The 13,776-nt window shown below is 56.7% G+C and overlaps 6 protein-coding genes across 6 annotated transcripts; 3 read left to right on the top strand and 3 right to left on the bottom strand.

Moving 5' to 3' along the window:
* The first annotated feature begins 558 nt into the window (after positions 1 to 558).
* Positions 559 to 1,550, top strand: BKA78DRAFT_318061 (uncharacterized protein). Its single transcript, XM_066888751.1, has 2 exons — positions 559 to 1,108; positions 1,182 to 1,550. The coding sequence occupies exons 1-2, from the start codon at positions 781 to 783 to the stop codon at positions 1,364 to 1,366; spliced, it is 513 nt and encodes a 170-aa protein (XP_066742351.1). The 5' UTR covers positions 559 to 780; the 3' UTR covers positions 1,367 to 1,550.
* BKA78DRAFT_337403 (family 2 glycoside hydrolase) lies at positions 1,551 to 4,057 on the bottom strand. Its single transcript, XM_066890246.1, has 3 exons — positions 2,284 to 4,057; positions 1,851 to 2,237; positions 1,551 to 1,800 (listed from the first exon to the last, which is right to left on the bottom strand). Exons 1-3 carry the CDS (start codon positions 3,837 to 3,839, stop codon positions 1,674 to 1,676), a joined length of 2,070 nt encoding a protein of 689 aa, XP_066742352.1. The 5' UTR covers positions 3,840 to 4,057; the 3' UTR covers positions 1,551 to 1,673.
* A 942-nt stretch (positions 4,058 to 4,999) lies between these two features.
* On the top strand, positions 5,000 to 6,323 carry BKA78DRAFT_332200 (pectin lyase fold/virulence factor; the record flags this gene model as incomplete). Its single annotated transcript, XM_066889960.1, has 2 exons — positions 5,000 to 5,300; positions 5,350 to 6,323. 2 exons carry the CDS (start codon positions 5,000 to 5,002, stop codon positions 6,321 to 6,323), a joined length of 1,275 nt encoding a protein of 424 aa, XP_066742353.1.
* A 312-nt stretch (positions 6,324 to 6,635) lies between these two features.
* Positions 6,636 to 7,189, bottom strand: BKA78DRAFT_159684 (uncharacterized protein). Its single transcript, XM_066883089.1, has one exon. It carries the CDS (start codon positions 7,098 to 7,100, stop codon positions 6,786 to 6,788), a length of 315 nt encoding a protein of 104 aa, XP_066742354.1. The 5' UTR covers positions 7,101 to 7,189; the 3' UTR covers positions 6,636 to 6,785.
* Positions 7,190 to 7,297: 108 nt separating this feature from the next.
* BKA78DRAFT_372257 (uncharacterized protein) lies at positions 7,298 to 9,311 on the top strand. The gene is made up of 2 exons (XM_066892733.1): positions 7,298 to 7,387; positions 7,502 to 9,311. Exons 1-2 carry the CDS (start codon positions 7,307 to 7,309, stop codon positions 9,302 to 9,304), a joined length of 1,884 nt encoding a protein of 627 aa, XP_066742355.1. The 5' UTR covers positions 7,298 to 7,306; the 3' UTR covers positions 9,305 to 9,311.
* A 1,627-nt stretch (positions 9,312 to 10,938) lies between these two features.
* BKA78DRAFT_354078 (glutamate-cysteine ligase-domain-containing protein) lies at positions 10,939 to 13,257 on the bottom strand (the record flags this gene model as incomplete). Its single annotated transcript, XM_066891664.1, has 7 exons — positions 10,939 to 11,937; positions 11,990 to 12,572; positions 12,628 to 12,756; positions 12,805 to 12,953; positions 13,015 to 13,080; positions 13,126 to 13,198; positions 13,247 to 13,257. 7 exons carry the CDS (start codon positions 13,255 to 13,257, stop codon positions 10,939 to 10,941), a joined length of 2,010 nt encoding a protein of 669 aa, XP_066742356.1.
* Between the last annotated feature and the right edge of the window lie 519 nt (positions 13,258 to 13,776).

Raw genomic sequence — 13,776 nt, forward strand, 5'->3', positions numbered from 1 at the left:
TACTCTACGGTACTCCTAGCAACATAGCCGTCCACTAGCCGCCAGATTGTCGACGGCTGGAGTCTTCTCTCCCCTTCGCCACCACGCGGCTGCTGCACCAAGGGACCGGAAAGCTCGAAGCACCCTCATACCGGATTCTTTGGAGTTCCATGGACATTGAGAATTGCGGTCTGTTGCTCAGCCTCTGCCGCAAAAGGCAGGGCGCAGTTGCAGTTTGTGGTTCGGCAATTGGACTTGGGACTAGGCGCGCCGCCACCCTTTCTTCGCGTGCTGCTCCCCCGTGTCCGTCCCCATTATTCGTGGTGTCTGTCGACAACGGCAGTCGTCTTCAGAGCTCGCCTGCGAGCGAGCGGGCGGGCGCAAAAACAGGGTCCGTGGCGCGCTGGCGCCGGCATCAAGCCACAATATGGGTCGACGGGGCCAAGGACCCTTGGTGGCTCGTATTATTGGGACCTGGACTCTACACTCCACTGCGACCCCAGAGTTGCAACCATCGCCAGTGTGGGGAGGATATACGGTATATAAGCGAGATGTCTGCTCGTCGGTTAGGGAGCAGTAAATCAAGGCCCGCTCTCGCATCGCCCGCTGTTGCTACATCCCTAAACACGAACACTCGCTTGGTTCTCGTGTCGTTTACGTACCCACATCCAGTCGCTCGCTCCCATCTTCTCTTGAAGCTCGAGGTTTCTCTTCTTCTTCTTCGTCCAGCAGCCGACCATCAAATCATCCAACCGCCCAATTTTTGTCACCGACGCAACACCAACGCCAACAACAGCAAAAATGCTCGCCTCCGCGCTCACGTCCGCCCTCGCGCTCTTCGCTGCCGGCGCAGCGGCCGCCCCTGCCGCCGCCGCTCCCGCCACCAAAGACGTAATCGACCTCAGCGCGCTCAAGACGAGCTACTACTGGAACGTCACCGACGTCAGCAGCTCCTTCGTGCCGTCGGGCGTGTACCGCTCGCTCGACTTCACCGTGGCATTCAGCGCGCAGCCCAACACGACGCACTGCCGCTCTGGGTACGGGTACCAGCCCGGCATGAACCGCGGCGGCCGCTACGACCCCTGCGATAACCCCGTCGTCCTGTTTACCTCGGATTTGAATGTTGATAGTGAGTCTCCTTTCATCTCTCTCTGGTGTGGGAGTGAGAACTAGAGGTTGGGCCAAGACTGACAGGTGGTTAGTTGTCCAACTCTCGCAGCAGTTCGTCTACAAGGGCGTCAATGTCCTGGTCAACGGCAGCGCGCCGCTGAACATGTACGGCAACTCCGATGCGTGCAAGTACAGCACCTCTGGCGGTGGCACCTGCACCCAGAAGCAGGTCACTGTCAAGGTCAGCAGCGCGACCGTCATGACCAAGAAGAACTGATTAGGGGGGCAAAAACTCGACACGGGACGACGATGGGGATGACTGCTCACGGCACGGTTGCAACGGTGTTTTTCGAAAAGGCGCACGGAAGGTTGCTGGATTTCTTTTTCTTGATCATTTCTCTTCATTTTCCTACCTATCCATTTAGCAAGTCGACCAATCGATTTCTCTTGGCCGCCAACGACGTCCGTATCCTGGAGCTCCGTGATGTTGAACTGCGAGGTAGGTTCTGCTGTCGAGGCCGTCCTTCTACAGGCACTGTGAAACTTCTTTTTAATTGTCCCTTTGCCGTTGCTTCGCGCCGGGCTTACAAACCCCTCTGGCGGTAGAAGATGCTCAAAACTTCGTCGACGACGGCCTTGACCTGTGCCGAGGGAAGCTTCTCTTTGCGATCAAACGTGTACAGTCCGTTTGTTTCTTGCTCAATGTCGGCGCTGTTTGCCATGCTCAGTCATCAATCTTCAAGCGTACAAGGAATACTCACAGTTGGGTGTAGACAAAGCCACTGCAGTTGCCGGCTTCCACGACAGCCCTCATCAGGCGCTCAATCCGCTTCAGCAAATCTTGTGGGTCGCTCGCCGTCGTGTAGCCCCACTCGCGCTCTTGTCCAGCGCCGGCGAGCGCAATGTTGACGCCGCCAAACTCCGTGTTCATGACCACAGCGCCAGGCTTGTGTGCTGAGCCAGGGTCCACACCAGGAATTGGCTCGACAAACATGCCACGGCCAGCCTTTGGAGCCAGGATACCTTCCAGTGACTTGCAAGTCTCGGCCAATGCTGGGGCGTCGCTGTAGTCGTGGAAGGTGGTGAGGTCAGTCAACACATGCTGCCAGCCGCAGTTGTCGTTGATGGGCCTGGTTGGGTCAAGAGTCCTGAAAAATGTCAGAATGCTGCTTAAATGTATGAGGATTCTCTTACTTTGTCAGGTAGTAAAGGGCGCGGATGTGGTTGCGCTGGGTTACATTGTCGTGGAGGTCGGTGTACGCCCAGCTTTCGTTGACAGGCGTCCATGTAACGATAGATGGATGGTTGATATCACGCTTGACTGCCTCTGTCCACTCCTGGTTGAACCTCTCGACGTAGGCTTGGCTGAACTGGTACGCGTTTGCCATTTCACCCCACACAAGGAATCCAAGACGATCGGCCCAGTACAAAAAGATGGGGTCTTCGACCTTTTGGTGCTTTCGGCATCCATTGAATCCCATCCTCTTAGCCATGGCAATGTCTTCCTTGAGGGCCTCGGAGGACGGGGGCGTCATGAAAGTGTCGGGCCAGTATCCTTGGTCCAAGAAGAGCGCCTGGAAAATGGGCCTGTCGTTCAGCTTGAGTGCGCCGTTTCCGGTGGTCCAGTCGATGGAGCGCATGCCCGTGGTCATCTTGGTCTCGTCCACAAGCTGGCTTGTCGAGTCATAAAGACGCAGGGTCAGATCGTAAAGCGTGGGGTAGTCTGGAGACCAGAGAGCAACACCGTTGTGCCAGCAACGATCATTGTCCAGAGGCGCACGCTGGAGGAACTCGGCGGGCAGCTTCTCTCTTTGCTCCTGGGAAAGACGCAAGGGAAGTTCGACACGGACAAAGTCGAGGTCTTTGGGAAGATCCAACTTGGAAGATTTTGAAACCGAGAAGCCGCCAATGCTCGCCTCAAGTTCCACGCTGTACGCATGTCCTGTCTTCCTACCAGATACAGCAATCTCGCCTTTGAGATTTCCGCTCTCAACGTCGTTGGAGCGCAGGACTGTCCCATTGCTGCTGTCCGCAATCCTGGCAGCAGGGACGGTCTCAAGCCAGACATTTTGCCAGATTCCACCGGAAGGTGTGTAGAAGATGCTCTCGGGCTTTGCACCCCAGTACTGCTTTCCACGCGGTTGGTGCAAGTCGTAGGCCGAGTCGTATACTCGAAGGGTCAACCGGACAGGACCGCTCGGGCCTGAAGCAAGAGCGTCGCTAATGTCGACATCAAAAGGCACATGTCCACCGCGGTGTCCGCCAACGTACTGGCCGCCCAGCCAAATTTTTGCCTCGTAGTCGACCGCACCAAAGCGCAACAGTACTCTGTCTCCTCGCTCTTTCTCATCTGGCGTCCGGATATCTTCAACCATGCGCTCGTACCACAGGACTTCGTGATCGCCCCGCTCATTGATTCCAGACGCTGGGCTTTGGAAGACAAACGGGACCGTGATCGGGCGCTTGTCGTGTTTGGTAGCGACGGCACCGCGGAAGTCGAGGTTGCCTTTCATGAGCTCTTGGGTTCCAGCAACCATCTTGTGGGTGATGCTGTCGGCTTCAGAGGCAGCCACGGGCTTTCCAGAGCCGATGCCCTTGACCTCGACTTGAGCCGGAAGACCACTGTGCTGCCAGCGCTCGTACAATCCATTATCGTCATCATCGAACAAGAAGTCCCATTGGCCGTTCAGGGACTTCCAGCGAAGGTTGCTGCGCTCAAAGTCGGGGCGGGGATAGGATTGAGCAGCCATTGCTTCGGATGTGTCAATTGGAAAGATTTGAAAATTGGACAGGTGATTGATGAGACGGGCTTTTTGACAATGGCCCGTTCAGTAGCAGCGAGAGTGTTGATAGGAGAGAGCAAAGTCGAGGAGTACAACTGTCTTTTAGGTTTCGACGGCCGCGACGTGGGGCAGTTGCGTGACGTAACCGGCCCTGTGGGACGGGATGCTCGCTGCACATCGGCGGGGGATGAAACACCCACCGCTCTTCTCTCCCAAACACAACACCACAACTTTCTGCATGCGACATGCAAAGTCGCCAGCTTCTTCTTCTCATCCCTTATCGCAACCTCTTTACGATTTGAGGTATCGTATGGCTCTACTGGAACAACGAAAGGCTCTCGCGGGCGGAATCACTTTCAATTGGGATCACCACTTGCTCGACTCATGAATCTTCAGGACCCATTGTCTGCTCCATTGACTGCAATATCTGCCGTGAACATGGGACTGTACTTTGTAACGTGTCTCCTTTGCAGTCCAACGATGCAGCTTCCAAGCAGTGCTCACTCCCGCCTCGCCCTCATTGTCGGGTCATCGGGAGGAGATGGAGTTGAAATCTGTCTGTGACGAAGCAGAATGTTTTCACCTATTTCCCCCTGCCTTTACTCTCTTTTGCGTCTTTGAGTCCTGCTCAGTGTTCGATATCCACCCTCAATTCCATGTCTTTTTTCTTTTGGGCTTTCTGCTCTTCATGTCATTGAAGATGGGGAATTGAGGGCATCTGGTCATTCGAACGGTCATCCCATTTCAAAGACGAGTTTCAAGCCAAGGGGAAACCAATCCCAAGTAACTTGGACAGTCGATTTTCATCATCTCAGCCCGTTTCTTTGCATGACCTCCATGGAGGCGCCCAGCGACGCACAGAACCAAAGCCACGGTCGTACAAATAGGCGAGCGGGAAGCCGACCCACCAAGATCGTTTCAAACGAACCCTCGGAAGGCAGTTCACCAATGCTCCTCCAACGAGCATTCGTGTTTTGGAACCTCGCTTAGCTATATACGTCTGCTGTTTCCTCAAGTCGCTCTACAAGTCCGCGTCGATCACACGCACCTTTCTTGGCAGGAGTCGGTATAACTACCCCATCAACTCACAATGCCGCACTCTGTGAGTGTTGCCGCTCTTTTCAGTCATGATTTCTCGAACTTCCTCCATTCTCATTCTCTTTGCGGCCCTAGTTTGGCCTGCGATTTGCCAACAGCTCGCTTTCCCAGGGGCTGAAGGTTTTGGGCGATATGCCACGGGTGGAAGAGATGGAAGTGTCTATGTCGTCACCAACCTGAATGAAGACGGCAAAGGCTCTTTGAGAGACGCCGTGTCTGAATCGGACCGCATCGTCGTCTTTGCAGTTGGTGGCACCATCAACATCACGGACCGCATGGTTGTTAGTAAGAGGGTGTCAATCCTGGGCCAGACTGCTCCTGGCGGAGGAAGTAAGCAAATCCCTCGGATCCAATCAACGGTTGCTGACCAGTTTAATAGTCACCACTTATGGCAATGGCTGGTCCTTTTCCAACGCCAACGATGCCATTGTTCGCTACATTCGTATTCGCATGGGCAAGAGCGGAGACAAGGGAAAAGACGCCATCACCATTGCCGACGGAGAAAACATGATCTTTGATCACATTTCCGTCTCTTGGGGCCGCGATGAGACCTTTTCGATCAACGGAGAAGTTTCCAACATTACCATCCAGAACAGCATCATCGGCCAAGGCCTGGAAACCCACTCATGCGGCGGTCTCATGCAGAGCGAAGGCGGCGTTTCCCTGTTCCGAAACTTGTACATCGACAACAAGACACGCAATCCCAAGGTCAAAGGAGTCAACGACTTTACAAACAACGTCGTCTACAACTGGGGCTCGGGTGGGGGCTACATCGCCGGCGGCTCCGATGGTAAATCGTACGTTAACGTCGTAGGCAACTACTTCATCTCAGGCCCCAGCACCTCAAAGACTGCCTTCACACGTGGAAATGACAATTTCTACGCCTATGTGGAGGGGAACTTTTACGACTCTGACCAGGATGGAGAGCTCAATGGGTCAGAGTTGGGGGTCGCATCCACAAACTACGGCGGCATGAACCTCGTCGACACCAAGTACGACTACCCAGCCCCATCAACTGCCATGAACGCTACCGCAGCGGTCGACTTTGTCGCAAACCACGCCGGCGCAAGTTTGGTGCGCGACTCGGTTGACGCATATCTGGTCAGCGAGCTCAAGTCTTGGGGCAAAGAGGGAGACCTCATATCAGACGAAACGGCAAGTCCCGTCAACGGCCCAGGCTACATTGACCCTGGAACGAAGCGCACCGACACGGATGGTGATGGAATTCCTGATGAGGCTGAGGAGAAGCTGGGCACGGACTCGTCCACGGACGACAGCATGAAGGACGCAGACGGCAACGGCTACACCAATGTGGAGGATTGGGCCAACTCGCTCGTGCCATCGAGCTACTAATTTGCCCGTTGGAGAAGGTGCTGCGGATCGGCAGAGCCATATATAACTTGTCGTGCCTCGCAAAAGCCCCCAAATTAGACGTTCGCCCCCAATGTCAAAACACCATTTCCAAGTGGAGTCACTTACAATGGATCCCAGTGTGGCAGGGTATGCCTGCCTATTCTCTATACAAAAGGTTCATTCCCATAACTCGAAACACCAATATTCAACAAGTTCAACAGCTGCAGACGCAATCAGACCGGCGGGAACCATTGCACGGTCCAAGTCCCCACTTTCGATTGTTTCACGTCGATCAGCTTGATCATGGCAACGGTACGTTGTGAGAAAAGCTATCGACACCAAATGCTGACATGCATCCCAGTCGAATACCCTTTTCGGAAGTCGTGCGTCTTCGGAACCAGACGTCGAGGCTGCACAGGGAACTTTCGAAAGCGAGAGCAAGCTTTTCTCTGAAGTACCACTTCACGACGTGGATGAGAAGAAGCAAGAACAAGAGCACAGCCAAAGCTGGAAATGGATGTCCCTACATGACGAAACCAAGGAGCTCAGACATCGAGATGCGTTTGGGAGAATCCTCAAAATTGCCGAGGACGACGACCGAGAGTACCGCATCAGACCCGACGACGGCAAGCTGGAACTATTGGAGGTGAGCATCTCCAGGTATATAGCATCCGTACCTGCTGAGACGTTGTAGGTGCAAAGCTTTGGCGACGTCGGCAATGATCGCGTTGCTTGGAAGCGGATAGGCAAGCCCAAGAACAGAACGCCCGCGCTCATTCGGCTGTCCAACTGGACCTTTTCTTCCGTACGGAAACCAATGCTTCAGGATTTCTATTCTCCAATTTCAAGAGTTACAACGGTGGAAAAGATTAGAAGGGTGACGATGGTCGCGCTCAAGTGGCTTCCATCCTGCATCTTGATGATCTTCATGGTACGCTTGTCCTTGTCTGTTTCTGATATCACGCTAACTGTAGCAGCTCCTGATGCCGAAAAATCTCGAAGGCGAACACCGCAACAAGGGATTCTACGACCCCATTCGGTACAAGGATTGGGGATACACCAAGGTGGCGAGGAATCCCGCCGAGAATCGACGCATCAGCGCTGGTCACGAGAACGAGGACGACGAGAGCGCAGCGCTTTTGCAGCAAGAGAAGATTCAGCCATCACGGCCGTGTCAGGACCACAGGAGAATCCCCAGTTGGACGAGCGCGGTCAGCGACTCGGACTCTCTGATGGATGCCCGTTACGACGATTTGCCTGGCCGCCATTTCCGCCCGCGGTACCTCTGCTTTTTGACGCCTGACGGCGGCTGCACGACGCGCAGAGTATCCGATTACATCAAGGAGCAAGATAATGTGACCAACCCAGAATACGTCTTCTTGTCGTACACGCGGAGGCAGTTTTGCGTGGCCACCGAGGACGAACTGAAGGGCTGGGACATATCAGAAGAAGAGAGACGCATCCGCACGCACCTGGGTCCCAAACACAGGCAAATGCTCAAGAACTACGGCATCGAAGCCGCTCGGGCAGCCGGAGTCCCTGCCTTTTGGCTCGACTACGAGTGCCTGGGATGCGAACACTCGAGCGTCGTCGCCGACAACGACGACGTCTGGCGCATCTGCGACATTGTCCGCGCCGCCTACAGCATGATCATCGTGCTGGGCCCATCCTTTACCAACCTCCACGAGCCCTTTTCCGCCGCCGCAAAGGACTACTGGTTCCACGAGTGGGGAACGCGGCTGTGGACGCTCCCCGAGATCCTGCTCTGCCCAGACGAGCACCGCATCCGCATCTACAGCGTGGGCGACCCGGACGAGGAGCCCGAGCAGCTGGCCAAGCGCAACTTTGCGTCGCGGGCGTGGTCGGACGCAAAGACGGTGCGCCAGCTGATCGACCACTACGAGGGCTCGATCCACCTGACGCCGCTCGAGCTGGTCAGCATCGCGCTCGAGTGCTTCGAGACGCGCACGACGGACCAGCGCTCCGGCGGCGACATGTCGTACGCGCTCATGGGGCTGCTGCGGCGGCGGCCGCGGGTCGACCGCAGCGACTCGAGCTTCGAGGCGTTTGCGCGGCTCAGCCTGGCAAATGACAGCGACGAGTTGCTCGAGCGCCTCATCTGCATGCTGCCCAGCGACGGGCGGGCCGAGTGGCATCACGTCCGCGACGCGTGGGGCGTGCGGCTGTGGGACATTGAGCCTCTGACACAAGTCGCGGGCATCGTCGAGAAGGACAAGGTGCTGCTCGACGGGGCGTACGGCGCCTCCATCACGTGGAAGAGCATGAAGCCGCACGCCTTCATCGTCAAGCAGACGCTGATGCGCAAAATCACCAAGATCCTGCTGCGCGGCTCCCCCGTCTACCTCATCCTCAGCGTCATGGGCGTCGCCAACCTGTCCATCTCGTACCAGACGGAGCGCCAATACATCTCGTCGCACCTCATCACCTTCCTCTTTGTGCTGTCCATCGTCTTCCTGTTCCCGGCCGTCGTGATCGCCCTCGCCGCCCCCTGGATGCTGCGCAAGGTGTACCGCGGCAAGTTCTGGTCGACGCAAGCCAGCTTCATCGGGGTCGAAGGCGTCCCTGCGGATATTGGCGAGTGCGAGAAGCGGCTGTTTGGCTACAACCACGGCCGCCTGCAGTGGAGCGCCGCCGGCAGCGTGCACTCGCGCCACCACCACCGCCACGGCGAGTGCGTGCCGGCGGCACCGCGCCTCATCACCTCGTCGGCGCCCTCCCCCTTTGGCAACCGCACCCGCGCCTTCACCCTCATCGACACGTTCAACATGACGGCCACGGCGTTCTACGCCGAACGGCCCCCTCGGCGGTGGTTGTGTGTGGCAGAGAGGGCGGCATGCTGCGCGGGATTCTGTGCTCGTATGACTGGCGCTCGCAGACGTTTTGCCGCGAGGCGGTCGTCCGCATGCGCACGTTGGCGCTGGATCGCCTGTTTAGGGTCGATCGGTTCCGCTTTGCGTTGAGGCATCCGCGGAGTGGAGGGGTGGGGGCGTGAGGGGGGAAGGAGAGGAGAAGGGGGTGTGAGAGGGGAAGAGGAGGGCAAGGGAAAAGGGGGTCGGATGGTATGGCGTTTTTTTTTTTTTTTTGGTTCAAGTCTATATACCCCCAAACTTTCCAATTTCCCTTGGCTAGGTAGCCGGCAATCAATCATCTCAAATCAAAACAGCAGACAAACCCTCCAAGGAAAACCAGCAGCACGAATCGAGATTTTGAGAGCAAACGATAAGAGAGTTGAGTTGAGTTGTTCAAGAAGTCCCGCCTCTCTGTCCACCATTGCAAAAAAGCGTCACGCCCCAAAAGTCAGTCCCAAGGCCCACAATTTCCATTCCCATGCACACATGCTCCTTTACTTGTGTTGCTCGACTCATATGAACACAGAGACAAGGACAAGCGACCTGTTGATCGTCTCGAGCTCAATTCCCCCTCACTCGCAGCAACAAGGCGGGGCGCTGCTCAATCCGCAGAACACTTTTGCGTCGCAACTTGGCAAGCAGTTGAGACTCTAGCTAGCTCAAAGTGGGTGAGTGGTAGGATAGCAGCAGTAGACATACATCACTGTTCTACTCTTGATTTAGCTGCTCTCATGTGAGAGTAACGTGGTGTGTGTGGCGCATTATTGCATCGATCGACGCCCGCTCGCTCCTGGCCATTCATTCATTCATCCGGCGCTTTCGTGCTCACTCCCACCACCACCACCCCCATCATCCATCTTGCCGCTTGTGACCAACTGACCGACCGACCTCCGACCGCCCTCGCACCGACCGCCAAAGCAACTCGATCGTGCCCAAGAAAGAACAAACACAAAGAACCAACCTTGTGATGGACAGACATCCAAACATGGAACAATAGTGCATGAATGAGGTGAACCCCCCTTCTTCTCTCTCGCCCGTCCGGCCGGCCCCCCTTTCCCAATCTTTATATCATATCCATTGCGAAGCCACCTCCGGACCCTTGCTTAGCATTTTTGCTTTGCTTTTCCCACTGATGACCCTTTTCGCCGGACCAGGCGGTCGTGTCGCTTCTCACCCCTTGACTAGTGTTTATTCAACAGGCCGCCAGATGGAGTGCTGTTCACAGAACATGGCATGGCGATTGGGCGGCGGACAGATGGATGCTGCTGGCTGTGTTGTGCCGCACAAGGGACGGATGAGGAAAACAAAACGTTTTTGTCTTGGGGTTGGACGCTGACGACACGGCACGGCACGGCACGATGAGCAAGCAGCAAGGCGAGAGAGTGAGTGGAAAACCTGACGCGCGTTCTGTCGATTTGATAGGGATATGTGTAGATTGTTGGCTGGTGTATTATGATGTATGCATCGATTCAATTCGATTCGCTTCTAATTGTAGGTACTGTACGTATGTAGGGACCGCCGTTTAGCACCGACTTTTCTGAAGAAACCAAACCGCCGAAATCTATGCTCGCTTGCTTGCTTGCTTGCTTGCCTGCTTGCCTGCTGCTTTGGAAATGCTCAAGTCAAAATCAAATTGCCTCGAGTCTACTAGAGCGGAATCGGTTCTCGCTCTTCTGCTTAGTCTTCGCTCTGCCATTCACTTAGTCTGTCCTTGTCCTTACTACTTCCTCGCTCGCTCCACTCCCTCACTGCGTCTTCAACCCTCCCCTCCTCTCGCCAAACATCTGCCGCGCAACCTCATCCTTGCCATCACTCACCGTGACGCGCTCGACCGCCTTGACGAGATCCCACTGCATGTCGTCGCCGACGACGCTGTCCTTTTGATACTTGTCATGCGTCTGCACGTACTCGCGGATCCACCGCGCCGCCGTCCACAGCGAGCCGTCGGCGCGGCGGCGGATCAGGTCGAGGTAGCGCGCCAGCTCGCAGCGCGTCTCGACGTCGACGTTCATGCTGTCGAGGTAGGACTCGACCAGCGGGATCAGCCCGGGGAAGCCGGCCGTCGACGCCGACCCGTTGATGATTTCGTCGACGCTCATTTGCGCATACTCGTCCTCGACGGGCCCGAGTGGGGGAGGTGTGGCATCTGCTCCTGGCGTGTTGGTCCCGCCGCTGCGCCCGTTGGTGCTGGCTGCCGGCCGCGGCGAAAACGGGTCCTTGCGGAACCAGAACTTTTGCGTGTTGACGGCGTCGCGGGCGTGCGCCGTCTCCATGTTGTCGGCGACGCGGGCAATGGGGATGTAAAAGTTGAGGTCGAACGACAGGATGGCGCGCGTAATCAGCACAATGAAGATGCAGAACGCCGCGTTTTCAAAGTCCGTCATCTGAATCTCCATGGGGCGGAACTCGACGCGCCAGCCCGTGTCGTTGCCCGGCGGCGGCGGCTTGAAACGCATGTGCTGCCAATTCGTGCTCTGCAGGTTCTCAAAGTGGTCGACCTTGTCCAGGTCCAGCTGCTGCAGGTCCTCGGCAAAGACGACGATTGGGTCGCGGATGAAAAGGTGCGCAAAATGCGTGGCCAGCAGGTCGTCCATGCCGCCCTCCATCAGGCGCGCCTTGAGCGCAGGGTCGACGACCAGGTTGGGGTCGAGGTACTCCTTGCGCAAGCGCGCGTCTTGGGAAATGTACGTCGAGTTGGACGCATAACGTGACTTTGGGATGCGCCAACGGTCGTTCTCGAGCGGCTGCACAGCACCGTTAGCTCCCAAGCTTTGCAATCTCCGGGGTTGCGCCTACTTTTTCTCCCAGCTCCTCTGGCGTCCTATCATCGACCGACCTGCTAATCTGATTCCACCTGGCATCCGTATCCGCAAGGAAGCCTTTGTAAATGGGCGTCGCGGCAGTCAAGGCGAGCATTATGGGCGCCAGCGGGCTGAGCTGGTCGTACATTTTGCGGCCCTCTTCAATGTTTTTGGCCTGAAAGGTGATTTGCACGCAGCAGCTGCCCATGCCAAAGGCCATGGCATCCATGTAGATGTGGTTCTCCTTGGCGGCGCCATTGCGCACGTCGTCGTCCTCGGGCCAATTGTGCAAGTCGTAGTCGACGGTGGGATCGTGGAACGGCCACGGGGTGCGCTCGTCGCGGAACACGGGCACGTTGATCTCGACCTTGCGGCCCCTCCTGGCGCGAATGTTTGCTGCAAGGGTGGGGAAGCGAATGTGCGGGTTGGCAATCTCGTCTGGCAGGAACTGGGAGCGCAGCTTGGGGCCCGAGGGAGGATAGGGAGGCGTGATGCAGTCGGGGGATCCGAGACGCGGAAAGGTCGTCATGGTGATGGGGAACTCGTTTGGTGCCATGTGCTCCTTTGCAATGACGCGCCTGCGGGTTTCAGCTTCAAGGGCGCGCAACGCGGAAATGCTCGTCGACAACGGACCTCCATTTCATGTTTTGCTCAACGTCGAGCAAGTCCTTGAAACCAATGCCCCAGGGCTTGCCGGGCGTAGCCTCGAGCATGAAGCGGCCAAACTCGGGGTGGAACACTGGCGCAGCGACGTCGGATTTCCTGGGCTGGGGTCAGCAGTTGGCGACGGCGAGGCAAAAAGGTACCGACTTGGGGTCGCCGCGCTGGACGTCGGGCACGCCGCCGCCCTGGCTGAGCAGCTTCTCATCACTGGCCAGGGCTTCGAGAATGTCTGCCTGGCGCAGCGACAGGCGGACCTTGTTGTTTTGGTGGTCGTAGGCGACGACGAGGTACTCGATCTACACGACACGAGCTTCAGCGCAGCTGCACGGCGGGAGATGTGCGACGCGGGCACCCTACCTCGTCACCCCACAGCATGGCGTCGCGCTCCTTGGCCTTTGCACGGCGCCATATTGCGAGCAGTTGCTGCAGAGGTTAGTCATTGATGCGACGAGGACGCAATTGAAGTACCTCGATGCCCCATTCTCGCACCTGGCCGGCGACCTTTTTTGCTTCTGGCCAGTCCAGCGGGGTGCCCAGCGCTCTTGGTGGCGTTAGTTACGAGGATTCAGACAATGGGGATGGATCATACAGCAAGCCCATGCTTGTCCGACGTCACAGAGTCGGAGATTGGGAGCAACGTGGGCTGTGGGGGGAGCGAAGCGAAGGGATGGAGAGTTGATGAAAGAGAGATTAAAGAAGATGATGGGACGCGCCGAACCGCCAGCCGAGCCTCAGTGACGACGAGTGGTGAGGATAATTTTGTACGGATGGGGATGCTGATAAATCACAGCTGGCGGGGAGTTTTGATGCGGCACAGGCACAGGCGCAGGTAACGCTAACGCCGTGGAGAAGTGGTGATTAGACGCGTCGTCATGTGCAAGACGCGTTTGTCGAGATCAGACGATTATTCGCCGCCGAGGTTGAGAGGGGAGAAGTCGACGGGTAACCCGGCGGCAGGGCTCGGGCGACAGACTTGCTCGTGGGGGTGAAACGGCGTGTTGTCTTTGGAGGACATGGTCATGAAGCCGGGCTGACTCGATCCGCGTAACCGAAACAATTGCACGCTCTGGCCACGGCGAGGCTCCTGGGTTTTTTTTCTCTTTTTTCTTTCTTCAGCAG

This window comes from Phyllosticta capitalensis (assembly GCF_038381095.1).
Source record: "Phyllosticta capitalensis strain CBS 128856 chromosome Unknown BKA78scaffold_7, whole genome shotgun sequence".
Taxonomy (NCBI): Eukaryota; Fungi; Ascomycota; class Dothideomycetes; order Botryosphaeriales; family Phyllostictaceae; genus Phyllosticta; species Phyllosticta capitalensis.

Bases quoted from the DNA above. Each gene is read 5' to 3' on its own strand.
- BKA78DRAFT_318061 (XM_066888751.1), top strand. From the start codon at position 781: ATGCTCGCCTCCGCGCTCACGTCCGCCCTCGCGCTCTTCGCTGCCGGC. The intron at 1,109-1,181 runs GTGAGTCTCCTT...ACAGGTGGTTAG, and splicing joins CTCGGATTTGAATGTTGATA to TTGTCCAACTCTCGCAGCAG.
- BKA78DRAFT_337403 (XM_066890246.1), bottom strand. From the start codon at position 3,839: ATGGCTGCTCAATCCTATCCCCGCCCCGACTTTGAGCGCAGCAACCTT. The intron at 2,238-2,283 runs GTAAGAGAATCC...GACATTTTTCAG, and splicing joins GCCCTTTACTACCTGACAAA to GACTCTTGACCCAACCAGGC. The intron at 1,801-1,850 runs GTGAGTATTCCT...CATGGCAAACAG, and splicing joins GGCTTTGTCTACACCCAACT to CGCCGACATTGAGCAAGAAA.
- BKA78DRAFT_159684 (XM_066883089.1), bottom strand. From the start codon at position 7,100: ATGAGCGCGGGCGTTCTGTTCTTGGGCTTGCCTATCCGCTTCCAAGCA.
- BKA78DRAFT_372257 (XM_066892733.1), top strand. From the start codon at position 7,307: ATGCCGAAAAATCTCGAAGGCGAACACCGCAACAAGGGATTCTACGAC. The intron at 7,388-7,501 runs GTGGCGAGGAAT...CGGCCGTGTCAG, and splicing joins AGGATTGGGGATACACCAAG to GACCACAGGAGAATCCCCAG.